Genomic DNA, 27,525 nt, shown 5'->3' on the forward strand with positions numbered 1-27,525 from the left:
AGGCCTGGCCCAGGAATCTGCGTTTCACCAACTCCCCCACCGGCGTAGAGAAGCTCCCCAGTAAAGCATATTGTCTCTGAAAATGCAGGAAAAGGGGGTGAGGAGAATGAATGTGGAAAGCGAGGAAGGGACCCAGATCAATACTGCACATCTCCGTACCCCACCTCAAGGTCCTGGTGTGCTGGCCAGGTAACCTGTGGTGACTTGCTTTCCTTTAAAGCCAGAAATTAACTCCTTCAGTGCTGGGTCACGAGAGCGACAAGTTTGTATTGCAAATATCAGGTTTCTTCCAGCCAATCCTGAGCTCCCGGCTCTGTCAAGGGGCTCGGCTTGCAGAACTGCAGCCAATCAGATAGCACTCCAGGCTGAAAGGGCAGGGCCAGAGTCTTTTAAACCACATGCCAAAGGGCCTGTATGTAGGCAGTGTAGAGTTTCGTGGCCCCAGCCCAGTCCAAGGCCAGCATGTCCCTGCAGAGGATCGTGCGTGTGTCCCTGGAGCATCCCACCAGCGCCGTGTGCGTGGCTGGCGTGGAGACCCTTGTGGACATTTATGGGTAAGAGCCAGAGCCCTGGGGTGCAGACCCCCATGGGCTCTCCCTGTGAGCTGTGTAGGGCTTCCTCAGGGCCTGCGCCTGGCTTGGCTGCCTCTCTTGTGCCTTGGCCTTGGACCACCAGCCAGTCACGGAAGTTTGGGTCCTTGCCTTTTGCAATTGGGTTTCTTGAAGACTCTAGCCAGTGGGCTTGAAGTGTGGAGGACTGAAGCAGGGTAGAGAGTCTGGCTGAGCACACAAGAATAGGAAGAAATATACTGCCCCTCCCCACACCTCACCCCCAGCCTATAAGCCTGAAAACAGTATCAATCATTTTTTTAAAAAAAATTACTTATACTTAGCACTTAGTGCTAGTCACTGTTCTAAGTGTTTAACAGGCCTCTCGAATTTAACTCTTGAACTTTAACTCTTGAATTTAGATTTCATTACAACCTTATGAGCTAAATTTATTACTAGCTTCATTTCGTTTGACATATAAGGAAACTGAGGTACAGAGAGGGCAAGCCATTTGCTCGGGTCACACAAGGACTAAGTGGCCAAGCCAGGATTTAAACCCATTCATGGTCAGGAGCCTTATGAATGTAGCTGTCTGCCACTCGAGGAGGAGGGATCTGCTTTCTGCCAGCCATTCAGTGCCTGTGCATTCTGTCCCTACTGTATGCCCAGGTCTTTAAGGCCAGTGGCTGGAGATGAGACCCACCTTCTCCCTCTCCCAGGAAGACAAGGAGAGTTTGGGTAGGGTTTCAGGAGGTGGGCTCTGGGAATCACCGGGAAGCGGGCTACTTAGCCTTTTGGGGACTCTTCAGGGGCCCCAGAGCCTGAGGCTGAGCTGGGAACACAGGTAATCCAGGAACTGGGAGGGAAGAAGGCAGAGCCGTGTTACTGTTGCCATCTTACACACTAGGCTTCTCAACCTCAGCACTATGCACATGATAATTGCATGGGGGCGGCGGGGGGAGTCTGTGGGACCATCCTGTGCACTGAGACGCTGAGCAGTGTCCATGACTTCTACCCACTAGATGCCAGGAGCACACCTTCCACTGGGACAACCAAGAATGTCTCCAGACATTGCCAGATGTGCCCAGGGTGGGGGGATCACCCCAGTCGAGACCCAGTGTCTTAGATTAAAACTTAAAAATTGGAGTGAACTTAGTTGAAAGCAGAGACAGAGTAGGTCCCAGGGTATTAGATGAGAGGAGGTGAGGAGCTGATCATGGGAGGGAACCAAGTCTGAGCAGGACCAGACCAGCTAGGTACTGGGAGCTAAAGTCTGGTTGCAGTTGGGTGGGCAGTGAGAAGAGGGAGGGGGATTTGATGGCTTCTGAAGGAGGGGACAGCCACAGAGGCTGTTCTAGAAGAAGTGATGAGCAGGGAGGGTACCTGTGAGGCCGGGAGTCACTGCCTTCTCTACCACTGTGCGCCCCTGGGGGTGACTGCTCTGTCCTAGCTGCTTCCTGCCAATAGGGCAGATATGTCTTCAGGTTGACCTTCCCCGGGAAGCCCGGGGGGTGGCTCCTCCCTTGAAGAGCTTCTGAGAGGTTGGAGGACATATTGGGATCACGAGAGGCAAAGGTAATCTTGGGGTCATGGAGTGGGTGGGCCATGTTGGAGTTTGCAGAGGAGACTGGAGGTGGGATAGTCACAGAGTGGTGGAGTGGAGCCTGCCACACCTTCAAACTAGGGATTCTTGGGTCTTGATGACCAGACCACCTTGGTCTTTCTTTTGGGTCTAGTGTGTGCCAGACATGGGGACACAAAGGTGAATAGGCAGGCATGGTCCCTGCCTTCTGAGAAGCCCAGCCTGCAGGTCTAGCAGGAGCTGGGTCATCTCCTCACAGGTGTGCTGTGGAAGGGACTCCCGTCTTGCAAGCAGAGCAGGACTGAGTTAGTGCTGAGGTCTCTTCTGGCTGGGAGATGCTGTGTTTTAGCAATCCTGTGTGCTTAGACTGTGGGCCAACAAGAGCAGGGGCAGTGGGCATGTGGCCCCAGTCCTGGCTCTGCATTTGAGCAGCTGTCTCACCCTGGGAAAGTCGCTTAACCTCTCTGAGTCTCTGTCTTCATCTGTACGATGAAGAAGATGATGATGTTGATGATGATGATAATAATAATAATAATAATAATAATCAGCAATGATACCTAGAACCTGCTCCATCCAGTCACTGCCCTGGCACTTTACATATGTTAACTAATTCTCCTAACAATTCTATGATGTGGGCATTGTTATCCTCCCTGTTTTATAGATGAGGAAACTGAGGCACAGCGAGGTTAAGTAACTTGCCCCCTGTCACATAGTCAGTGAGGGGTGCAGAACCAGGATGCAACCCAAACAGTTCGGTCTTTACTTCAAAGGTCTGTTGGGAAGATTGAATGAGATTGTGTGTGTAGAGCATGTAGGCGATGCCTGGCATGTGATGAACATTCAATTATGGTAACTGTCATTGTTATTTTTGTTGTCACCATTTTAAGGTTTTGTCCTGACCCTGTGGACAACCTTGAGTGTCCCCAAACCTGTCATACACAAGATGACTGGGGAACAACCTCTGAACCATACTGGGAGGAGGAGGAGATGAGAAAAGAGAAGTTAGCATAGGCTGAGCAGTCAGGGCAGGCTTCCTGGAGGAAGAGTACCAACCAGAGCCTTGAAGGATGAGCACAGGCAAGACCACTGGGCCTCCCTATTTGAGGCAGTGGATTAAATTCTGTCTTCCTGCATTTTGCTGAACTGGAGATGGCCCTGACTTGGAGAGTGGGGCTCTGTTTTCCTGAGAAGGGATTCATGTCCTGAGCCACAACCTGGGCATGAATATGCAGACAGGGTTAGGAGCTGCTGCCCTAGGTGGAAGGGCAAACAGCACACATCACCCTTTGCTCAGCAGAGGTGGTCCAATGGTGTGAAAAGACTTGGATACTTGTGGACCAGTGGCCCTCTGGTTTGGTCGGAACTTTGTCACCATCTGCTGTGTCATTTGGAAAAACTTTCTGCTCCTTTCCAGGCCTGTTTCCCCACATGTACCCCAAAGAGGTCAGCACAGAACAGTGGGTTTCAAGCTCTGCTCATGGAGGCCTCTGAGACCCCTCCCTTATGCGAAAAGCAGCTACCCTCTGTCTGCAGCATGTTTCCATGTCAGAGCTCTGACTGCACATGTTCAGCGGGGCCCTGGGAGGCAGACACATCTCTTAACTCTTAACTGTTTGGGCTTTAAGATAAATGCATGGCCGTGTTTTCCTGGGGCAGGAAGAAGGTGAGATAAGGAGGGGCAGGGATTTTCTGACCCTCGTTTTGTTGCAGAAGCCAGGATCTGGGGGCCTCACTGAATAAGAGCAGCTGGTACCTCCTCCTCAAGCCAGAGCTGCCTGGGCCTTGGTCTCCTCTGACTCTGGGGGCCACTCCATGGGGACCTTGGTGGTCTTCTTGTCAACCTTTGTATTTTGGGGTACAGGGACCTTTCCTGTCAGTTTCTTGGCTCTGAAAGTCTGCTTTTGTCTTCCCAGAGGTGGATGGGTTTGGGTTTGCAAGGGAGTTGGGACAGGGCTGGCCATGAGCCCTGGCTCTGTCACTCCCCGGCTGTGTGACTTGGGGCGAGTCACCTGTCATCTCTGACCCTTGGTTTCCTCATCTGTAAAGTGGGGAAAATACGACTGTGGGAGTTACCTTCATCACCATTGTCACCATTCTCCTCCTCACCTTTGAAGGGAAGACACCAGACACAAGGGAAGATCTGACTTGTCTTGGGCTCACACTTGGTCAGCTCTGGGGGCACCAGGCTCCAGCATTTCTGAGATGGTCGACCCTTAGCTGGGCCTCAGGATGGTTTTAAATGCAGGTTTCAGGGCCCTGCCTGCCGCACTTCTCATTCCGGAACCCGTTCTCACCAGCTGGGCCGAGATTGGCCACTGTGAGGTGATCAGCTGTCCCGGTTTGCTCAAGACCTTCTAGGTGTCAGCACTGAAAGCCCTGCTCCCCAGGAAATGCCCCCATCCCTAGCAAACCTGAGCTGGGGGTCACCCCGGTGCGTTTCACGCTCCGTTCACCACCTCCTAGGCTGGCTGGGAGGGCTTGGTGCTGGAGTGGGTGGGGGCTTGGACTGTCCTGTGCGTGGACAGCCTCACGTGGGGAGAACCCAAGGCTCCAAGCCACGTGCACCTCCCAGGCCTGGGCTGGGGGGCACTGTCTAGAGCAGCGTGCTGGCCTCTTGAGGTGGCCCCGCCAGAGGAAGAACTTCATCCAGGTGAGCCCCTGGCCACTTCTGCTGCCCTCCGGGAAATGGGAAATCCAGATCCTTCCGCGCCTGACGCAGGTCTCCTCCCATCAGCCACCGCTTTGATCTTCCTAACACACAGCTACCGTGACAGGGCACGAGCACTGGACTAGGAGTCTGGAGCCTGACCTTCTGGGCCCTTTTCTTCGAAGCCTCAGCTTCCCCAGCGGTGAAACGTGGGCATGGGTTCCGGTGCCTCTGACTTTCACTCATGTCCAGCGCTTACACACACCCAGGCCTTTGATCTCCTCGTTACCCCCACTTTACAGACACTGACACGGAGGCCGAGGGAGGCCACCTCACTTCCTCCAGCTCACACACCTAGTGCCTGGCAAGGCTGGGGTTTGGACCCCGGCGGCCTGACCCCAGAGCCACAGGCTTAACCACATTGCCACAGCTCCACGTGCTGTCCCTCCTAATCAAGAACCGTCACCGGCTCCCCATTGCAGAGGGGTGAAAGAAAACCTGTTACAGCCTGACTTTAAACCTGACCTCCTACGGCTGCGTGGTACAATGTCTTCCCTCACACGTGTCTCCTCCTTGTCCCTGGTTCACCTGCCCTCCTCAGGGAAGCCTTCCGCAGACGCCCTAGCCCCTCCTCCCAAACTGCCTCCAGCTTCCTGTGCCTTAATTTACTGTAATCAGCCCTTCCCCCATCCTGGGTGAGCAGTTTCCCAAGCCTTTCCTGTCAGTTATCACATTTGAGCCTCGTGGTGGCCAGTGAGTTTGGCCAAGCAGGGGTCACTATCCCACTTTACAGGTGAGACTACCGAGCAGGGAGGCTAGGTCACCGGGCTGGTGTGCGACCCAGCCTGTCTAGTATCTGACTCCTGACTCTGGGCCGGGCACCAGAGAGCTCTTGGCTTTGCAGGCCTCTCTGGAGCAGGAGAGCTTCCCCCAGCACCTGACGCAGGGCCTGGCCCGGGGAGGTGCAGGGAGCTGGGCCGAAATACCCCAGACCCAGGGGCTGAGGAGCGGGAGCTTGGGGGCGGGGGGGCTTTCATACCAGAAGGACGGTTAAGCGTGCTCTGCTCTAGTTCATGGTTGCATGGGGTCCAGGGGGCAGCTTGGGGTTGGGGGGATTCTGCAGAAAGTTTACAGGCTTCCTGGGGATCTGAAGGCCAGAGGCCTAGGGGGGTGGGGCTGAGGGTGCCCCTGGTTATGAAGGGGGGTCCTTTAGGCCCAGATCTGTTTCTACATGTCTCTGTCTCTCTGCCTCTGGGTCCCAAGGCCTCTCTACCCGGGTTCTCTGTGTCCCCTTGTGGGGACTGGCCCACGCACCCAGGGCACAACAGAACAGAGGGCACCTCCAACCCTGGGAATTATAGGTGGTGGGGGGAAGGCTGCCAGGTAAAACCTAGGATGCCTAGTTAAAGCTGAAATCCAGATGGGCAATTAACAATATTTTTGTGTATAAGCGTGGCTCAAATATTACAAGGGACATACTTATATGAAAGCAATTATTTGTTGTTTATGTGAAATTCAAGTTCACCTGGGCCTTCTGTATTTTTCTTTGCTTAATTCTGGCAGGAGAAACAGCTGTGCCAGCCCCGCGTACCTGGTGAGGACACCGGGCAGGGCCGTGCACTGGAGTAGGGCGTCCTGGGGGAGCAGAGCTTGGGCTTGGGCTTCGTCGATTTCTCTTTTTATAAAAAAGCTACCCTAAGAAGTATCTGAGTCATGCTGGGGGCAGTGAATAGGGTGTTTTGAAGGAACTCACATCTCCTCCAGGCAGGGAAAGCGAAGGGAAAAGGCCTGAGGTGTAACGACGAGCTGGGCAACACTGGAGAAGTCTCCTGCCCACCTGAGCCTCAGTCTCCCCACATGTGAATGGGAGTAACGGTCCCCTCCTGCTGCCGCTGTGGGGAGGATCAGAGGAGTTGGTGTTCAGGAAGGCTTAGCCAGGACGGCCGTGCTGAGTGTGCAGGGGATGGGGACCTCCGGGGTTATGATGATTGTTGTCCTTACTCTCTGGGAGGTGGTGACACTGTGGACTCAGGAACCAGGAGACCTGGGTTTGGATCCCAGTTCTGTCAGTTTCTAGTTCCATGACCTTGGACAAATTACGTACCCTCAGTATCCCCGTCTGTAAAATGGGGACAATAATAGCACCTACCTCCTAGGGTTATTGAGAGGATTGCATGACATAATACACACGAAGAAACTCAAACAGGGAAGGCACAGAGCAAGACTCAACAAGTGGTCGTTGCTATCATCCCTCAGGTGCATGTATCTGCTGCTTCCTCCAGGAAGCCTCCTCCTGGTCCCTTCGGCTCCCGATGCCCCTCCCTACATGGTCCTACTCACCTGACTCCTTGGCCCTAAACCCCATCAGGCTGCCCTCAGCTCCCAGAGCGATCAAAGGCTCTGGGGAGACCAGTAGGTGTATCTGCCCCAGCGAGCACCCCTCAGACATTAAGATGAACAGACTGCTTTCAGCCAGGACTCCTAAACTAGCTGGAGTGCGGGAAACTCAGTCCCAGGGCCAGATGACATCACAGACCTCTTAAACCTACAGCTAATGCCCAGGAAACTCACAAGGGAAATGTGAATAAATATAGAGCCTTCGAATGCAAGACCGTGTATACTTTTGTGTAGCTTTGACTCCCAGGAACTTACTCTGAGGATCTGAGAGGCCTGGGTGCTCAAGCACCTGAACAAGAGCTGCACCCTCTAGCACTTCCCGTGACTCCCTCTTCTTCCCAGGTCGGTACCAGAGGGTGCAGAGATGTTCGAGGTCTACGGGACCCCTGGGGTGGACATCTACATCTCTCCCAGCATGGAGAGGGGCCGGGAGCGTGCGGACACCAGGCGGTGGCACTGTGACTCGGGGCTGGAGATCATCGTGGTCATGAACTCTCCCAGCAATGACCTCAACGACAGTCATGTGAGTGGGTCCCCTGGTCCGCGGGCAGAGCAGGGAGACAGTGAGCTAGTTTCACAAGGGCCCAGCACCCCTTTGCTCTGGAGCCAACCAGCTCTGCAACTTAAAAACAGAGTGTGTGTCCTCTGGCAAGTAGGACCTCAGGACGGCAGGGTGGAGAAGGATGGAGGGGATGGTCTTGGGTGGTTCAAGCGCATTACATTCAAGCTCAGCTCTTGCTGTGTGGCCTGGTTCCTAACAGGCCCAGACTGGTCAGTACTGGTCTGCTGCCTGGAGGTGGGGGACCACTGCTCTAATCCACTCCCTTCCTGTCCCACTCCCTTCTCAGAAGCATAATGACTTCCCTTTCCTCCTCTCTCTGCTCATTCAGCTAATAGTGAATTTAACAAGCCTCAGCCATAGGCAACATCTGGCCCCAGGGCAAGAGTCATTTCAAAAGTTGGAGAAATGGGTTGGGGTGGGTTGGGGGTGGGGCTTGAGCTTGGCACAGGTAATGCCACCTTAAATGGCTGATGGGAAGCAGGACTGGGCACATGGAAGTGGTGGGTTTACACTCCATGTCAGGAACAATGTTTGGGACACAATGGCCCTGTAAGAGTGCTGACCTTGAGCAGAACACTGGCCCTTTAAGAGCACTGACCATGAGCCAGGCTTGGATGACCCATTCAGCCCTCACAACACCCCTGAAAGGTAGAGTCTGATCCCTATTTCACCGGTGGGGCTGCTAAGGTCCAGAGTAACTGTCCTGGAGCCACATGGCTAGTCAGGAGGAGAACTAGAATTCAATGCAGACCTGCCTGACACCTGGGGGCAGGTTCCCTCCATCACTCCTACCTCTGCTCCCATCCATGTATCTGAACTGAACCTCTCCACTGGGCTCTGTGAGACAGGTGGGGCAGGACTCAATGTAGTCATTTTATAGACAAGGAAACAGACCAGTAGGGGCATGGCTTACCTAAAATGACATGATCTGGTGAGTAGCAGAGTTGGTGATGGTCAGGATGGAGTCCCCAGGGCAGGACCAGAGGACCAGCAGCCTGGGAGGTACTCTGCTGAGCTGAGGGCCATGTGGACACCTCCCCTCCCTACCTTTTTGGCTCCAAGGACCTCAGGGGTTGGGAGGGGTCAGAGTGCACCCCCTTCCCCTCCCCTCCCCTTTGGCAGGGATCCAGGTAATTATATGTCTGAGGCCAGCATCATTGCCGGGGCTTGACACATGGGGGTCAGTAATTACAGGATTTAGGGGCTCCCAGGGCTGAGGTGTGAGTGGTCTGTGTAAGATCCTAAACCCTCTGGGTGAGATGAGCACATCAGAGCCAGACATTTGAGGGACCCACATCGGGAGGGAATGTCCAAGCAGAGGGGGCCGTAGGTTAAGGGTGGCTTTAGTGCACTGGTCTCCAGCTGCTTCATCGTCTTCACCATCTTCAGCCCCACCTTTGACAGTTATTGGGTGCTTGCCATGGGCCTGGCACCATGCTGAGCATGTCACATGCACTGCTTCCCTAATCCTCACAACCTGTAATCAATCCTACAGGGTAGGAGCTGTTATTATCCCCCACCTTACAGCTGAGGAAATTGAGGCCCAGAGCAGGTAGTAACTTTTCCCAGGATATTCACATCTGTTTTATCCAGAATCTGTGCCCTTACACAATGCTACCTGCCCACCAGTTAAAATAGTTGATGCTTCTTGAGCACTTTCTACTAGATCAGTCTTTTACATGTGTTGTTTCTATCATAGCCCTCTGAGGTAGGAACGTGTATGGTCCCCGTTTTGCAAATGAGGAAACTGAGGAGGCTAAGGAAGGTGAAGACCACAGAACCCAGAGGTGCTGGGCTCCAGTCCAGGCCTGCCCGAGTCCCAGAAATAAGAACACTGGCTTGGAGAGTGTCCCTAAACCCTGCGCAGTCTGAACTCATTTTACAAACAGTGGTACTGAGACTCACTGTTGGGGCTAGGACTCCCCCAAATCGGCAACCCTGGGGTCCAGGTCGCCATAGAATCCCTTACTAATAGCTCCCATTTTACAGATGGGCCCGCCAAGGCATGGAAAAATAAATGGCACAGAGAAGGTGAAAGGAACTTGGTAAACTCAAGTTTAGTGCGCAGAGGTTCCTGAGATGTCCTCCCCTCTTTGGGGTGGAGGCTCTCGGCTTTAGCCAGTGTGACCCTGAAGCATCTCTCTACAGGTTCAGATTTCCTACTACTCCAGTCACAAGCCCCTGCCCCTGGCGTACACAGTTCTCCACCTCACCTGCGTTGGTAAGTCGGGGGCCATGCTGAGGGCGTGGCCAAGGGTGGGATGGGGAGTGGCTGGGAATGACGCGGAGCAAGGATCTTTTTACCAAAATCAATCGGTTTTATTTTTTAACTTAAACTAAGAAATGCACATTTACAATTTTCAAATAGTAGAAAATAATATATAGTTGACCCTTAAACAACACGGGTTTGAACTACAGGGGTCCACATATACGTGGATTTTTTTCAGTTGATCCACGCAGTTCAGTTGACTCATGCAGTTCAAACCTGTGTTGTTCAAGGGTCCGTTCTGTTGCCGGGAATCTGAGTCTGTAGAGGGCCGACTGTAATTCATGTGCAAGGATGGCACCCCTAACCTCCAAGCTGTTCATGAGTCAACTGTAAATCAAAAAGTAAATCTCCCTCCTCGTAACCCAAGACTCCCAGTTCCTCAGGCCCAGCAACCTTCTACTTATCCAAGTAGGCACATGCATACCTGTCTATTCTCCTCTTTGGGAAACAAACAGAAGCCTATAGACATGAAACTAGACCTTGCTTTTTCCAAATTAAAATTTTTTGCCAATTACCCATAAATTGATATACAAATTCCATGCAAGATCTCACAGATGTTGGAGCTATCAGACAGGAAATGTGAAGTAATCAGGGTTACTATGTTAAAGGTTGTAGATAAAAAGTGGATGACATGCATGAACAGATGGGAAATTTTAACAGAGAGATGAAAATTATAAGGAGGATTCAAATAGAAATGCTAGAAATAAAAATCATGTCATGATATCAGATGAAATATGCTTTTGATGGGTCCGTAAGTAGACTTGACACAGCTGAAGAAATAATTGGTGAACTTGAAGATAGGGCAAGTTACCCAAACTGAAACACAAAGAGAAAGAAAGAATGAAACAAACAAAATAAAAAAGCAGCTCTGGGACAGAACCAAACAGTCTAAACTCAGTGACATTCCCATCAAAATAGAATGTCATTCTATTTAAGTGGCTTTTTAAATAGAACTTTATTGAGCTGATCCTAAATCTCATATGGAAGAGCAAAGTGCAAGAATAGCCAAGACAGTTTTGAGGAAGAATAAGATGGAGGGATTCATGGTACCAAAGACTTTTCCCCAAGATGTAGTACTTGAGGCCATGTGATATTGGTGCAGGATTAAATATAGTCCAATAGAACCAAGAGAGAATCAGATGGAGACCCCTACTAATGAGGTTATCACTTGAGAATCAATAAACTTGGAGCCATATCTAGTACTATACTCATAAATAAATTTCACATGAGTTAAAAATCTTAAGGTGAAATCAAAATTTTAAAGCTTTTAGAAGAGAATCTCTGTAAACTCAAGGTCAAGTTTGCCATTAACAAGGCAAAACAATAGTACAGATCATAGGGGGAGAGATTGATAACTTAGGCTGTATTAAGATTTAGAACTTCTATACAACAGAGGATGATTTTTAAAAAATCCAACTCTGGACAGGGAGAAGAAACTTGCAATGCATGTGGTTTACTCAGAGCATAGAGATTATGGAAAACTTTGATCAATAAGAGAAAAAGGACAAATGGTTGGAAATCAGCAAAAAATAGGAACAAGCAATTCACAGAAGAGAAAGCCCCAGTGATGAGAACCCAAATGAAAGGATGCTTAACTTAGTGTTGCCAAGGATGTGGAACTGGGGAGCTCCTTGCGTTGCGGGTGGGAGTTTGCACTGGTACAAGCGTGCGGAGAGCAATTGGCAAGGAAGTTGAAAAAGCTCCATCTTCAGGAGGCCTTTTTAGAAGCAGAACTTCTGACTTATAGGAGAGGTACATGGTCGGTTTTGATAGATATCGCCAAATTGCTCTCCAAAGAGACGATACCATTTTATATACCTGCCAAGAGCACACAGGAGTGCCTTGCCAACACTGTGCGCTATTAACCTCCCTTTCAGTCGATCAGAGAGGTGGCATTTCCTTGTTGCTTTAACTCGCCTTCCTTTAGTTAGGACTGAGGCTGGGTACCTCCCTGCCTCCCCCTCCCCGAACACACACACGTACCCTCTTCATTGGAAAATACACACACAGAAAAGTGCATAACACTTTATTTTATACACATACACATTAGTGAATAGTTACAAAGCGAACACCTGTTGAACAGCCATCACCCACGTCAAGAAATAGAACATGACCAGCACCCCAAAGTCTCCTTCAGCTCTACCCCTCTCTGCTCTCTGGCCTCCTTCCTCTAGAGGTAAGCACTATCTTGTGATAGATATTTCCTTGCTTTTCTTTGCGGGTTTATCACCTGAATGTGCATACCCAAGTAGTATAGTCTATTTTTGCCTTTCTTTGAGTGTACTGTGGATGGAATCATATTGTATACATTTTTTCTGGTTGGACTTCTTTTGCCCACATTCTTCTTGTGAGATACATTCACTTGTTCCATGGTGGTTGGGTATCTTTTCACATATTTAAAAATTATTTCAAATTATTCCTCTTTCTCCGTCCCCCTCTCCCTTGAATGCTCCTCCATTTGTGTTACCAAATCTCCTCTAGTTCTAGGGAGACACATTAAGAAGGTGGGATGGAGGCTGAGATTTCTAAAGTATGAGGTGAAGGTGAGGCTCAGAGAGCAAATGATGGAGCCTGGATTCGCATCCATGTCTATCTGACACGAAAGCCCAGGCTCCCCCTCCCATCCCAAGGAGATGAGGCAGCTTCACACAGACCAAGAATGTCTAGGGCAACCTGAGCTCAGTGCAGGGTGTGCCCAGACAGTGAACACTGTAGGGATGCAGAAGAGGGAGGGATCAGGGAAGGCTTCCTGGAGGGAGCAGCATTTGACCTGGGCCTTTGCTCTTCCCTGCCTCCTCCTCAAGTCTTCTTTCTTTCCCGAGCTCACAGAGAGAGGCTGCAGATGCCAATACTTCTGGGAAGGGTCTTCTTGGAAATTACTTCTGTTTGCCCAGCCCCAGGTGGGCCCTGGGTGTGAAGGTAAAAGGTGAAGGTCACAGGCCTGTGCTGACCTCCTGGAATGCCATGGTGACTTACCCTCTGCCCTCCCCTTGCAGACATCGCTCTGGATTGTGACCTGAACTGTGAGGACAGGCAGAACAGGAGCGTTGTGGACAAGGTAGGGCATCTCAGCCTGGGCCCAGAAAGGGGTGTGGAGTTTGGAATGGCTCTAGGCTGGGTTCTTAAAGTAGAGGTCATTACAGTATCCCCCAGCCTCCCAGCTGATGCTGAGATCAGGGGAGCCCAGCAGGAACCAGGCATGGCTGGGGGTCTTTCTTACCAGGAAAAATGTCATCCGCAAAAATTATAAATCACGCATGTGCCCAGCCCCGGGCTGGGCCTGCTTTGTGGGGAAAAGTCCTTCTGAACCTTCAATCTAGGCTGGGGTCGGCAAACTGTTTCTGTCAAAACAAGATAGTAAATATTTTAGCTTCACAAGCCATATAGTTTCTGTTGTAGCTACTTGATTCTGCCACTGAGGTGTGAAAGAGCTACAGTCAATATGTAAACAAATGAATAGGACAGGTCAAGGGTCGGAGCTGGCTGGTGGGCCATAGTGTGCTAATGCCTTGATCCCGGTGAAAAGGGAAACCTACCAAGTATGAAGCTGTTGAAGAACTTTGGGCTGCATTGTGGTGGCACTTCATGCAGCGGGAGTTCAGGGGAGATGGTTAATGTGGGCTGCGGGAGCAAGGAAGAATTTTTGGAAGGAAGTCTCCCTGAGCTGGGCGCTAAAGGGATGTCCAAGTGAGGCATTCCAGGTGGAGGGAAGAATAGGAGCCAAGGCCGAGAGGGAGGGATCCATTTAGAATCAGGAAGTTGCCTGTTGAGAAAGAGGACCTTGGCTGGAGACACATCACAGACAGGCAGCCATGAAGGGCAGCTGTTAGTCTGGACTTGATGATGTGGGCAGGAGGGAGCCATTGCTGTTTCTTGAGCTGGAGGTGCTTCCCAGAGAGTGGACCAGTCCTCACAGGGGAGGGTGGATGGGAAGGGGTGGGGCCAGGAGGCCAGCCAAGAGGTGGCTGGAGAGGAAGGCGCAGTTCTGGTCTGAGCCCCCAGCACCAGCTCTGCTTTGTCATCGGCAGCGCCAGTGGGTCTGGGGGCCCAATGGGTATGGAGCCATCCTGCTGGTGAACTGTGACAGGGATGATCTGAACTGTGATGACCAGGACAACCGTGACCAGCATGTATCCTGCCTGCAAGGTAAGGGGGCCAGGGTAGCCCATGTCCCTGGGTGTCCAGGGTCATTGCTCGGTTAGCTTGCAGGACCTCTAGCCCACAGGTACGGCTCTGAAGGCAGAGCATGGGCCGGAATTCCAGCTCCCAGATACACCTTGCCGATCCCCAAAACCTGCCTCACACTGGCAGCTTTCTCTCACTTTCTCTCCCTCCAGGGGAGCAGAGGTTGCTAACATTAGTTGAGCACCTACTGTGTGCCAGGGTCTTTCCCAAAATTCTCTGTCTGGCTCCACAGACCTGGAAGACATGTCTGTCATAGTCCTGCGGACCCAGGGCCCTTCTGCCCTCTTCGATGACCACAGACTTGTCCTGCATACCTCCAGCCATGACGCTAAGCGGGCACGGGTCTTCCACGCCTGCGGTGAGTTCATGCCCATCCCCTGCTGCCAGGTGACCTCATTTCCCTACCTTGTGCCAGCGGGCAGGCTCTGCTCAGGCTTCCGAGCTGCCTTGGGGTCCAGAGGAACAGATGCGTTAGCTCTGGAGCTGGTCAGCTGGCATCACCAGCACAGCCATGGCCCAGGCTGTGTTATGGGATGAATGAATTTTTAAAATATATTTTAAGTACATATAGACAATTTTGCTTCCAAATCTTTCAAACATATACAAAAGTAGAGAGAACAGTGTAACCAGCCCTCAGAGGCCAACCACTCCGATTCAACAATTATCACTCTTTGCCTCTCCCGCTTCATTTATTCTTGTTTCCTGAAATATTTCTAAGCCAGTCTCAGGCACCATGGGTATTGTCCTTAGAGAATTCAGTGTACAGCCCCTGAAACTATTGCTTCACATAGCCACAAGGCCATTATTACAGATCCAGGCAAGGATATAAAAGACCTTTTAAAAATACAGATGTATACAAAGAATAAGATGCTCATTTTTATAAGAGATCAAAGAATATATAAGCATAAAGAATAAAATGTAAGAGTCCTCTATCCCTAACACTAAACCTGACTTCTAAAGTGTGTTCACTGTTAAGGATTTGGTATGTGTGCTGACTTGTTTCTAGATGCACTATATGCGCTTGTGTGTGCCTGTGTGTGTTGTGTGTGCCTTATACATATTCCTGTGTGTACTTGTATGTGCCTTATGTGTGTCTGTCTGTGGTGTGTACATATTCTTCCCAAACTGTTTCTTTCATGGAACTTTATATTCTATACCTCTTTCTGTGTGTTTATTTGGGTCCTGTTCATTCTTTTTCCCAGCTGCATAGTATTCCAAAGCATGTAGGTGCTGTAACCTATCTGGTCCCCTGAGACATATATTTGTTTACAGTGTTTTGATTTTATAACATAGGTTCCTTAAGGGCAGGGACCTCACTCTATGGCTGTGTCTGAGTCCAGAGCCGTGACTCATAGGTACATAGTAGGGGCTCAATAAATATGTGTCCGATGAACTCATAAACAACCAGTGAAGACCTTTGTATGTGTATTTCATAGAAAAGATACCTAGAAGTGGAATTGCTGGGTAGGGGTACCCATTAATTTCTAAGATGCCGCCAGGTTGCCCCCCCCCCCCCGCCCCCAGCCTTGCCCACCCTGCGTGGGAAGCAGCTCTCCCCCTTGCCTGCGGGAGGTGAGATGCAGGCATTGTCTGGCCTGCATTTCCGGTGAGGTTGCACAGCTCTCCTGTTCTCCTGCTCCCCAGGTCCACCAGGGAGTCACCGCTGCTACTTTCATCCCCTCCCAGGTCCCGAGGACTCGTGCGAGTCCTACAAGCACGTGTTGGGCCAGAACAAGGTGTCCTATGTGGTGCCCCGCTTCCACGGGGATGAGGAACGCTTCTTCGTGGAAGGCCTGTCCTTCCCTGATGCTGGCTTCACGGGACTCATCTCCTTCCATGTCACTTTGCTGGACGACTCCAATGAGGTAGGAGGTGGCTGGGTGGAGCAGGTGACAGAAGGCTCTATTTCCAGGAGTCACCGACCCCACTGGTGTCAAAGACCCCAGACTGCTTACCACCTCGCTGGTTCCTCTCTAGAAACAGACGAAGCGGCTTGCTCAGGGCCACCAGGCCCTTGGGTCACGCAGGCCTCTGGACCCAAGGCCAGGGCTCTGTCCTCTCTGCTCCTCCCCTGCAGGATTTCTCTGAGGCCCCGATCTTCACTGACACGGCTGTGTTCCGCGTGGCTCCCTGGATTATGACGCCCAGCACCCTGCAGCCCCTGGAAGTGTATGTGTGCCGGTGAGTCTGAGGAGCACTGGGGGTCCTTCGGGCCCTGGTGGCCCCTCTGGCCCGGGTCTGTCCTGAGCCACTCTCCCTGGGCCTGTCCGCAGTGTGAGGAACAACACGAGTTTTGTGGACGCAGTGGCAGAGCTGGCCAGGAAGGCTGGCTGCAAGCTGACTATCTGCCCACAGGACGAGAACCGAAATGACCGCTGGATCCAGGTACCGCGGCCACTGGGCAGTGCCCAGCCAGGACATGGTCCTGGGAAGGGAGGCTGGCCTGTCCCAACTGGTGGGGCAGAGGGACTGCTGGGGAACATTCAGGAGCACCTGGGCGCCATGATTGCCCACCGCAGGCACTGCTTTTTCTAATTCTAGACCTACAGCTTAACACATTGACACTGGATTTAACACCCATTCACCCCCAGGATCTGCGCTAAGCACTGGGGTGGGCATGTATTCCTTGCCCTTAGCAACCTGGGCCAGTGGTTCTCAAAGGAAGACGTGGTTGTCCCCCAACAATGTCTGCAGTCACAGACATTTTTGATCATCACACTGAGGGTGGTGACACTACTGGCTTTAGGCCCCCATGAAAAAGAATTATCTGGCCCTAAATGTCCGTAGTGCCGAGGCTGAGAAGCCCTGTGTGGTAAGTGATTACAATACAAATCCCCACTCTTACCATCTAAGACGTGGCAGGGGTGCCAGCAAAGTGCCAGCCTGTTTGGAAGAAGGTGGCATCACCTCTGTCTGGGGGACCAGTGGTGACCTCCAGGAGCAAGGGCACCTGAGCTGGACCAGATTTGGCACATGGATGGATAATGGTTTCTGCCATTCAGCAAGTGGTCACTGCATGCCAATGTGTCCTTACCACAGTGTCATTCCATCTTCTTGATAATGCCCCGCCATGACCCACTTGAGGAGCTCTCAGGGCTGCAAAGGCCCAGGGCCGAGGAGCTGGTATGGGCCACGCTGGGCCTCAGCAGTTGGCGGTCCTGGCAGAGGAGCAGCATGTGCAAAGGCCCCGAGGTGGGAGGCATGAGAAAGAATGCTCGCTTTGGCCAGGACCAAGGTTCTGTGAAGGGTGAGAATTGAGGTGGGAGACCTTGAGTGCCAAGTGAAGGTGGTGTTATGGCTGGAAGTTCATCCAATGAGGCGGGTAAGGGCAGGACGCCAGAGTGAGACAAGTTGGATTTGGATTCTGGCTGTGCTGCTGGCTAGCTGTGTGCCTTTGGGCAAATAACTAGACCTCTCTGTTCCACACTTTCCTCATCTATAACATGGGATAAGAATAGTGCCTCCACATAGGCGTGTCATGAGGATGAATGGAGTTAATATTCATAAGGAGCCTAGGGCAGGGCACATCACAGAGAGCTTCTCGTTGGATATATAGTTCCTCATCTCTAAAGTGGGGGTGACAACACCTGCCGGGCCATCTTGGTCTCCAGGATCAGAGTGGTCAGGACTGACCTGGGCGTGTTTATGGGTCTGAGAAGGAGGTGGATCTGTACCTCCTCAGGTCCCCTCAGCCCTGTCCAGCCATCAACCTTTCACAACCACGTGTGGAGGCCAGAGGTTCTGGCTGATGCCCAGTGGCTTACTCATCCAACTCAGGCCACCCTAAGTCCTTTTCTGTGTCCACTCCGCCATCACCCAGCATGGGGACACCCCCAGGGTCGTGTCCATGTTCTTATTCATTTTCGATCTGTCTTGCTGTGCAACCCTAGGCAAGTGCCCACCCCCTCTCTGAGCCTTCAGCACCTCCTCAGCCAGCAGACATCAACTGGCCCTGCCTTCTTTGCTCCCGAGGGCAACACTCCCTAAGGCAGAGAGCTCCTGGGAACAATCTTCCCCAAAGTGCTCAGTGTCACGCAAGTGTGGGAATTTGTTGACTGTCCACAGCCGGGCGTCTCTCTTGTTCACAGGACGAGATGGAGCTGGGCTATGTTCAGGCACCACACAAGACCTTCCCAGTGGTCTTTGACTCCCCCAGGAATGGGGAACTGCAGGACTTCCCTTACAAAAGAATCCTGGTGAGTGGTCCAGGGTGCAGCCCAGCCCTGAGGGTGGAGGGACATTACCTTGAGGGCCACACCCGGTGTGGAGAACTGGGAACAGCCTTGGGAACCCTGATCTTTAAGAACGGGAGTAGAGTTGCCAGGTTAAACACAGGTTAAATTTCAGATAAGCAGTGAGTATCATTTGGGTATAAGTGGGTCCCAAACATTGCCTGGGGCATCCTTATGTTGTATACCTGGAATTCAGATTTGACTGGGCATCTCTACTTCTATTTGGTAAATCTGGCAGCCCTAGCCAGGGCGAGCAGGACAGCGCAGCTGTTCAGAACACAGGTTTGGGAGCCAGACCAACTCGGCTCTGTCACTCATATGCCAGGTGACCTTGCACAAATCACTTTCCCTCTCTGAACCTCAGTTTCCCCATCAGTAAAAATGTCACTGTAGCCCTGGCCTTGCACATGTTTGTGAGGCTTCTCTGCATCTGCACAGAGGGAGTGTGCTGGTATTACTGGTGATAAGGGTAACTCTGAAGATGGTGGCTGCTGACCAGGACCCCATGGGGAAGGAGGGGAGATCCCATGGGTGCCTGGAGAACAGGAGGCCCTTCCAACCTCCCCGCTACACCACTGGACCACACAGGTGGTTGGAGCTGTCACCTCTGAAGATCCTTCTAGAGCTGGCCCCTGGTAGTTCTCTCTTCTTCCAGAGTTGAAAGATTGAGGCTCAGAAGGGCCAGCTCCAGCCTCTTGATTCCCAGGGACAGGCCACCCTAAAGCAACCAGATGACTGTCCTTGGGCTGGACTTGAGAGAAGGCCTGTGCAGAGAGAAAGGGGGTGGCCATGACCTCAGGCTCTGCGTCTAATGGGGTGCAGGAGCAACTGAGCCCCCTGGATGTCTCGCTGTGACCATGGGGGATAACATGCCCTAATGTGGCAGCAGGCCAGAGGGCCTGTGTGCTTCCCAACTTTGGCCCCTGTTCATGCATGAAATGTTGATTAGACCAGATACTAGTCTTTGACTCAGTATTTGCATCTGAAGAATGGGCAGCTACTCCCACCCCATCTTTAAGGAATGCAGAAGCCAGAAAGTTACTTCAAGCTCTTCGTGGTAAGCTGTCTGCCCCCACCTCAGCCAGTCTGACTCAGTTTTCCCTACCAGGGTCCAGATTTTGGCTACGTGACCCGGGAACCACAAGGCAGCTCTGTGAGTGGCCTGGACTCTTTTGGAAACCTGGAGGTCAGCCCCCCAGTGGTGGCAAACGGGAAAGAATACCCCCTAGGGAGGATCCTCATTGGGGGCAACCTGCCTGGGTGAGAAAGGAGCTGGGAGAAGTGTTGCTGGGATGGAGGCTGAGGGTGGGGATGGGGATGGTGGCTGGGGGGTAAGAGGCTATTCCATTCCTTGAAGAGAACCAGAAAGAAGGAGTGATAAAACTGTAGTCCTAAATGTGGTGGGTAGGGAGGGCAGTGGGCTGTACACCAGACACTGTCCACTTACCTTGGGAGTTTGAGAAGGCCAAAGCGAACAGGAACCCAAGACACCATTCAACCCTTTTATTTTACAAGTGGGCCCAGAGAGGGCAAGCAACCCGAAAAGGTAACACAGAAGGTGAAGTTATAACTAGACTTAGGTCTTCTGATTCAGAAAATAAGTAGATGTTGCTACCAAGTATGATAATAGTGACAGAAGAAAAAGCGTTAAGTCTCAACAATCCTGGGAGAAACTGCATTTAAGTCAGAGCTTGTTTATACTATGATGTAAATGACTAATATCAGATCTTTTACTGAGAACAAGAGAAGGGAGGTGGCAGTAACACACAAGAGTAACAGGTTATGTCTTATTCAACATGTAACCACTGGGTACCGATGAAAAGAGAAGGAATTATATGGTAATGGTTGTTTGCTGTGCAATAGACCAACACACAGAGCTAACCAAATTCAGCAAAGCAGTTAGAACAGATGTGGGATCAAACGACAGGTGATTTAGGAAGCTTTGGAGGGAACTAACTGCCCTCAAACATAATCCCACAGAAAGAGGAAGTTTGGGTAATGCTGTTAGATCCTTTCTCAGAAGGCAAAGAAGAATGGGATTGAAAATCACTCCCATAAAATGCTGGGGCTATGAGGTCCCTTGGGAGTGACCTTATCCACTTCTCTCCCCACTGATGTGCAGGAGGGTGAGGCTCCAGCGAGAAAAGTGTAAAATAAACTCAAGAAAGGACCACCCGCCATGGGGGGTGGAATAAGGGGTGAAATCGGTCTCTTGGAAAATGTGATGACGGGGTCTGAGGGCAGTTCTGAGGATTTGCCTGGATGACAAAATACATCTAGTCTTCCCTGCTGACAAAGGCAATGCAGAAATCTTGAACTCTTGTCTTTACATTACTGCATAGATTGTTTTTTTTTAGTTAAGCAACTTTTTTAACCACTTGGGCCCCAGGTCAAGCGGCCGCAGGGTCACCCAGGTGGTGCGGGACTTCCTCCACGCGCAGAGGGTGCAGCCCCCTGTGGAGCTCTTTGTGGACTGGTTGGCCGTGGGCCACGTGGATGAGTTTCTGAGCTTCGTCCCGACCTCTGATAGGAAGGTAAGGACTTGGGTGGCAGGGCTGTTCCTGGCGGCTGGGTCAGGGGATGAGCTCCCGGGAGCCCAGCTGAGTCCCGGGAGCTCAGCCGAGTGTGCTCTCTCCACACAGGGCTTCCGGATGCTCCTGGCCAGCCCTGGCGCCTGCTTCAAGCTCTTCCAGGAAAAGCGGAAGTGGGGCCACGGCAGGGCCCTCCTGTTTGAAGGGCTCGTGGGTGGGTACCGGTGTCCCCCATCACAGCTTTCGACCCCTGTCACCTAAAGCGAGACACGTGGTGACTTCAGAAAAGGGTAGTGAATCTTAAAGCAGGGCTGTCCCCCCAGATTCAGCAGCCCTCACTCCTGCTACTGCACACTTTGCTCCACTAGCCCCCACGGGCCACGGCTGGGGCAGAGCTGGTGGGGAGCACTGTGGTGGATGATGGGCTTGGGGTGGTCAGGGACAGGCTGGAGACATGGCCAGCTTCATGCATGTGACCAGTGCAGTCCTACAGATCCCTCTGCTCAGGTGGGCCCCTTGCTTGAGGTTTAATGTCCAGCCATCACTGTCTTGAAATTCTTAATAATCTGTGCTTTGTGAGTAAAATCTGATTGATCAATGGACCATGTATTGGGGGCTTGGAACCTGGACTCGTGAATGTTCCCATGAACAATCCTGTCCCCTGCTGCCTCCCAGGATTGAGTTCCCCCTTCCCAGCACAACCCGGGACCTCAGATGTAAAGTGTAAGGAATACTGATTTCTCCCACCCCAGTGCTCCCAGGGGGACCATGACTAGCCTCCTCTGAACCCAGATTAAGCCTTAAAAATCCTCATATCCAAATTTTATGTACCAGGCAGGGAAGCCATCCTGGTCTTTCCCTGAAGCATCAGGTTTGCAGTGAATGAGGCCTGGGAAGAAGCTGAGTAGTTCTTCCAAATGCCCAGCTAGGAAGGAGAGCGGGGGTACTCACAGCTACCAGGCCACACACTGCCACCCTGCTGCCCTGGCGAGCTGACACCCACAGCTGTGACCGGCGAATCCCAGCAGAGCTGAATAATAACCTACTTTATGCCCAGCCCCAGGCCCTGTGCTTCACCCCAAATGTCCCGTTTGGCCTCACAAAGGCCTGGGAGGATCCCTGTCACCCTCCTTCACACCAAGAAGGCCTGGAAGTCAGTCCCTGGCCCAGAGGCAAGAATGCAGTCGAGCTGGGTCTGAACCCCAGCCATCTGACTCCAGCTGGGGTGGAGGGGATGCGCAGCTGGCAGATGGGTCCAGGAGGCCATTTCCTTTCCCATGGTCAAGGCTAGAGGCCTTTCGTGAGCACTGGGCTTGGGTTTGATCATAAGCTCCTCCCCATTTCCTAGCTGTAAGACCTTGAGCAAGTCTTTGACCTCTCTGAGCCTCAATTTCCAGATTTGTGAAGGGGATAATAATGCATACCCTGTGGGGCTGCAGTGAGGGTTAAATGAGGTGCTAAATGGAGAGCTCTGATCTCAGGGCCTGCACATGCACCTGATAAGAGCAGCATAAATGGCAGCTGTGAGGACTGGGAGCCCTTGGCTCCAACCTCCCTGCCCCTGTCCAGCCCCATCTCCTCAGACACCGCAGGCCTCTGGGGAGCTCATGCTTCACCTCTTGGAGGGCAGGGATAGGACCCAGTGGTGTCCAGCAAGGCTGGCACTGGTGGGCAGGTGGTGACCCAGCCCCACAATCACTACACAGAAGAAGAGGGATCATCACCCAATGCCCTGGTGGGGAGGGTGTTTTAAATTTCCCATGAAAGGCATTACCACTTCCAATGAACCCAAATGAAGGTCTAATGCGTATAGCTCTGTGGTTCCCCACCCCTCTCACTCCTCACACACACACCCAGACTTGCACAGTGGCCAAGCTGAGCTCTGCCGGGTGGGGCCTACCGATGCCCGGAAGGCCACAGAGCTGCCAACTCAGCAAGAGCAGTAGCTGTGAACTTGGCCCCTGCCTGGCTGCTTCCCAGAGCCTGTGGCCCTCACTGCTGGTATTGTTCCCGCCCCTCCCTTCACGTCTCTCTCTCCTCTTCACAGGTAGCACGCAGGTCAACACCATCTCCATTAACCAGGTCCTCTCCAACGAAAACCTCATCAGCTACAATAAGTTTGTGCAGGTACAGGGCGTGGGCTGTGAGGAGAGGGGGGCATGGCTGGGGACAGGGATGCAGACGGAAGGCTGGAACAGGCCCAGACAGAGGGGCTCTAAGCCTATCCTTTGACCCCCCACCCCCAAAATGAGTGGGTAAGCCACGTGCCTGTGAGGAAGACAAGCATTCTAGGCAGAGGGAACAGCACAGGTGATATGAGGACAAGCCAGGAGGTCAATAGGGTCACACGAGGCCTCGTAGGGCGTTGCTAGGACATTGGCCATGGCTCTGAGTGAGATTGGAGGCTACTGGGTGGGGGGGGGGGGGTGTGTGTGGAGTGAGCAGAGAAGGGACCTGACCTGACTTGGGCTTTGAAAGGATCTCAGCTGCTATGTTGAGACTGCATCATTATAACATGGGGGGTTGGGGGAGGGTGACAGTAGGTCCTAGCAGGGAACATGTGGCACCTCAGGCTGGATTAGTTTAACTGAAGGGATATTTACAAAGATATAGGCAGCATTTGAAGAAATCAGTAAGGTCTGTGCAGTGTCCCCAGGCTAGAAAAAAGGGAGCTGTCACCACCTCTAGGCCTGACGGAATTAGGGATGAGAGCTGTTACTGGAACCTGGAAAGGCCACTGTGAAAAGACGGATGTGAGACAGGAGCTGTGACCCTCACAGCCGACCCACAGCGACCTGGCAGGGAGGGTGCGGGGTGGGGGTGGGGGTGGGGGGACCAATACCCTCAGTACTCTCCTACCAGCCCCCCACCTCCTGCCTGTATCCCCATTAGCTGAACCCAACCAGACACAGGACACCTGATTCTCAAGGGTCAGCCTCCTAGGGTGCAGAGGGGCAAAGGTGTGCAATGTGTCCGGAGGGCAAGCAGAATCCTCAGGGTCCTACGAGCACACGTGCCAGGATGGGATTAAACATACAAGGGTTTGACCAGGGACCTTGCCAGTACCAGGGAGAGAGGAAGGGGCTGGAGGAGACTGAGTGAGGGAGAAGGAAGGCAGCCTGGAAGATAGAAACTGGGGAGTTGTTTAGATGGCATTCAAACCACGAGACTAAAGGAGGTTCCCTAGGAGGGAAGGGTGTAGAGAAGGGGAGAAGGTCAGGGGCGGAACACTCTGGAATGCTCTCATTTTGAGCCCCGCTAGTGGGATAGAACTGTGAGGAGGGGCATATAGGCCAGATGTATTTTGATTAAGGGGTACAAAGATAAGGTTTGTGTAGCAAGTTGGGCAGCCCGCCTCTCCTTAACCAGACATGACCCCATGGGGCTCCCAATTCTGCTCCCCACCCCCACCCCCCAGAGCTGCATCGACTGGAATCGGGAGGTGCTGAAGCGGGAGCTGGGCCTGACGGAGCGGGACATTGTGGACATCCCCCAGCTCTTCAAGACCGAGAGGAAGAAGGCAGTGGCCTTCTTCCCTGACTTGGTGAGGCCACCATCTGGGACTCAAGGTTTCCCCAAATTAGGCTTCAAACCTCCACTTTCCATGGCTGCCATGTTTGGGATTGTGGTGGCTGGTGGGGGTGGCCTAGAGAAACAGGGGTCCCATGGTGGTCAGTAGAAGGGCTTCTGGTTGGCCGATTGTCATGGTCCCTACAGACCAAGCCCCTTGCTCAAGGGCCACCAGGGAAAGTCCATTGCCCCCTCCCAGGGACCTACTTGACATGTGCGGAGTGAATGGACTTTTACATGAGATGGTGTGTGTAAAGCCCGCAGCCTCAGGTGGGAGCTGAGGTGCCCATTCTGCTCCTTTTCTCCTGGATCACAGCTATTCATTTATCCCCCATATATTAGGGTGCCCTGTGGGAGATACAGAGATGATGCAGGGCTGCTCCCTGTTCTCAAGCATCTTCCAATCTAATCCAGAGAGGGGGAAACTCATTCCTTCTCTGAAGGCCTGTCCCAGTGATCTATTTTGTATAATAAAGTGATGTGGCAGTTCAGAGGTCAGACAATCCAAGAAGGCTTCATGGAAGAAGCGGTCTTTGATTGAGCCCTGAGGGTTCAAAATTTGAGCTTGCATCTGGAACACCTGGACCACTGGGGGCTCCATTGCAGGTCTGAGGTAGGGCCTGAGACACTGTTACCTTTCTAAAAAGGACCCAAGTGACGCAGATAATGCTATCAGAGGACCACACTTTGAGTAGCACTGCTAGAGATTACCCAGCTCCCCTCTCCCCATCCCCTCCCCCTCCCGCTTCCATCTCCACCCCCCCATCCTTCCTGTAGAGGAACTCAACTCACCCATAATCAGAGCCTGTCCACACCACCATTGCTTAATTCCCCACCCCCACTTCCTTTTTCCTTCCCTTTCTAGCTAACTTTTTTGCCCTCCTAGATTTCCCCACCTGAAAAACCTCTCCTCACTCCCCTTCCTTCCTGCATATTTAAGGCGGCCTTGCAATTATGCATGTGCCCCCATGAGCTTGTGCATAGGTTCAGATTCTTGTGTTTGCAGGAAACAGAGAGCCTCCCAAGTCAGCTTCAGCCAGAGGGGGAGATTTAATATAAGGACACCTTGAAAGCTGAGGGCAGGAATGGCTGCAGCGGGGGCTTCAGGAGGGCCTGGAACCAACTCTTATCTCTGTGTCTATTTACATTATTCACCCCCTCCTTCCTCCTTCCTCCCCTCTCCTCCAGCTTGGCTTCCTTTGTCTCTCTGTCCCTGAGGATGAATATGAATATGGCCACGCCTTACAGATACAGACACAGAGACTGACTTGACTCTCCTACCATGTCAGTTTCAGATATCGGGGAAAGAGAGAGAGAGAGAGAGAGAGAGAGAGAGAGAGAGAGAGAGAGAGAGAGAGAGAGAGAATCTGATTGGTCCAGCTTGGCTCAGATGTCTACCCTGGTCCATAGGCTAGGAGGGTGGGATTCTATAGCATAAATATGGCATCCACCGCAATCCACCAATAAGGAGAGCAGTCACCAGGGAGTAGGTTGTCATTGCGAGCTCTGCGGATGCGCCTGGGAATGCACAGCCGACTAGAGTTCTTATCAGCCCAAGTCCCTCTCCCACTGCACGAATGGGCAAGTAACTGTTTTCAAGGCTGCCTAGAAGACAAACTCACGTCCTGCCAGGTAGAGTGAAGGCGTCGGGGTGGGAGCTGATGATGAAGCGCCGCCCCTGACTGGGATCTCGCCTTTGCAGGTGAACATGCTGGTGCTGGGGAAGCACCTGGGCATCCCCAAGCCCTTCGGGCCCATCATCAACGGCCGCTGCTGCCTGGAGGAGAAGGTGCGCTCCCTGCTGGAGCCGCTCGGCTTCCACTGCACCTTCATCGACGACTTCACCCCGTACCACATGCTGCACGGGGAGGTGCACTGCGGGACCAACGTGCGCAGGCAGCCCTTCTCCTTCAAGTGGTGGCACATGGTGCCCTGAGCCTGCCCCGCCCGCCATCCGCTCCCCCTGGGGTGGGACCTCAGCCCTGGCTGATGGAGACTGAGGCAGGCCCCTAAATAAGTGTCAGGAGACCCCGCGTATCCAGATGGAGTGCCACGGTTGACCCGTCCCTCTCCAAAACCTGTTTCCTAGAAGGGTTCACGCCTCACCTGCAGCCCACTTGCTTCTCAGGCTTCATGCAGCGTGGCCTGTGAAGGAAGACCTCATTTCTTGTGGCTTCTCCTGCAGAGGCCCACAACATGACCCATGGGGACTCCTCCAAACATCGCCATCCCCAAAGCCTCCATTTGCGCCAAATTCACTTTGGAATCTAGAAACATCCATGCACCTCATCTGCCCTTCCAGCCTGTGTGTCCTGGTGGAAGAAGGACCCATGATTCTGCTTTGGTCTCATTGCCTCTCTCTCTGCAGGGGAACAGCCCCAAAGTCAGATCCCTCCCCAGAGGAGGGATTCTGCCCATAGCCCCACCCACAGGGAAGGAGCTGGGGATCCACTTATCTCAAGGTGGGACCATCACTCCAATGGCCAAGCTCCTGACCAGATCTTGAACTCTCTACTCTGCCCAATGCCCAAGCATGAGCTTTCATATAGGAGGCGCTTCTAGGTGCGTGTTGAAGAAATGATAGTTGTCCCTTAGCCTTATAAATTCCCCATTATCTGACATTCAGAAACGTGACTTCATACAGAAACCTCTTGGAATGTCTTGGAGATGAAAGTATCTGGGGAATTCCTGGAGATTGGGAAGACTGTGGGTGCCGGGGTAAAAACATCCTCAAAACGTATAGGGTGGTTGGGTGGCCCCTGGGCCTCGCTCTGCTGGAGGGGACACCCCTGGCGGGATTCAGTCCTGCTATGCCTCAGAAAGAGCCTACAGAGGCCAAACCCACGGAGGCTGCTCACAATGGGATGGCTCTGGAAATAAACTGCTCTGAGTGCAGCAGGAGAGGGAGAGGGAGTGGGTGGTGTTCTCCAGATGTGTGTCAGTCACACGTGTTCTGTATGGGTCCAGCTGTGTGTCCATCGCTGGGTAATAAACCTACAGAA

At 52.4% G+C, this 27,525-nt stretch overlaps 1 protein-coding gene across 1 annotated transcript; it reads left to right on the forward strand.

Annotated features, from left to right (window-relative positions):
- Positions 1-436: 436 nt before the first annotated feature.
- On the forward strand, positions 437-27,497 carry PADI3 (peptidyl arginine deiminase 3). Its single transcript, XM_090268670.1, has 16 exons — positions 437-554; positions 7,517-7,697; positions 9,885-9,957; positions 13,002-13,063; positions 14,034-14,151; positions 14,423-14,548; positions 15,877-16,055; positions 16,268-16,371; positions 16,464-16,575; positions 18,279-18,386; positions 19,531-19,682; positions 20,812-20,956; positions 21,065-21,167; positions 23,001-23,080; positions 24,372-24,497; positions 26,226-27,497. The coding sequence occupies exons 1-16, from the start codon at positions 463-465 to the stop codon at positions 26,457-26,459; spliced, it is 1,995 nt and encodes a 664-aa protein (XP_090124796.1). The 5' UTR covers positions 437-462; the 3' UTR covers positions 26,460-27,497.
- Positions 27,498-27,525: the final 28 nt, after the last annotated feature.

Source organism: Furipterus horrens, unplaced genomic scaffold (genome assembly GCF_987537825.1).
Source record: "Furipterus horrens unplaced genomic scaffold, mFurHor1.1.pri manual_scaffold_3, whole genome shotgun sequence".
Lineage (NCBI taxonomy): Eukaryota > Metazoa > Chordata > Mammalia > Chiroptera > Furipteridae > Furipterus > Furipterus horrens.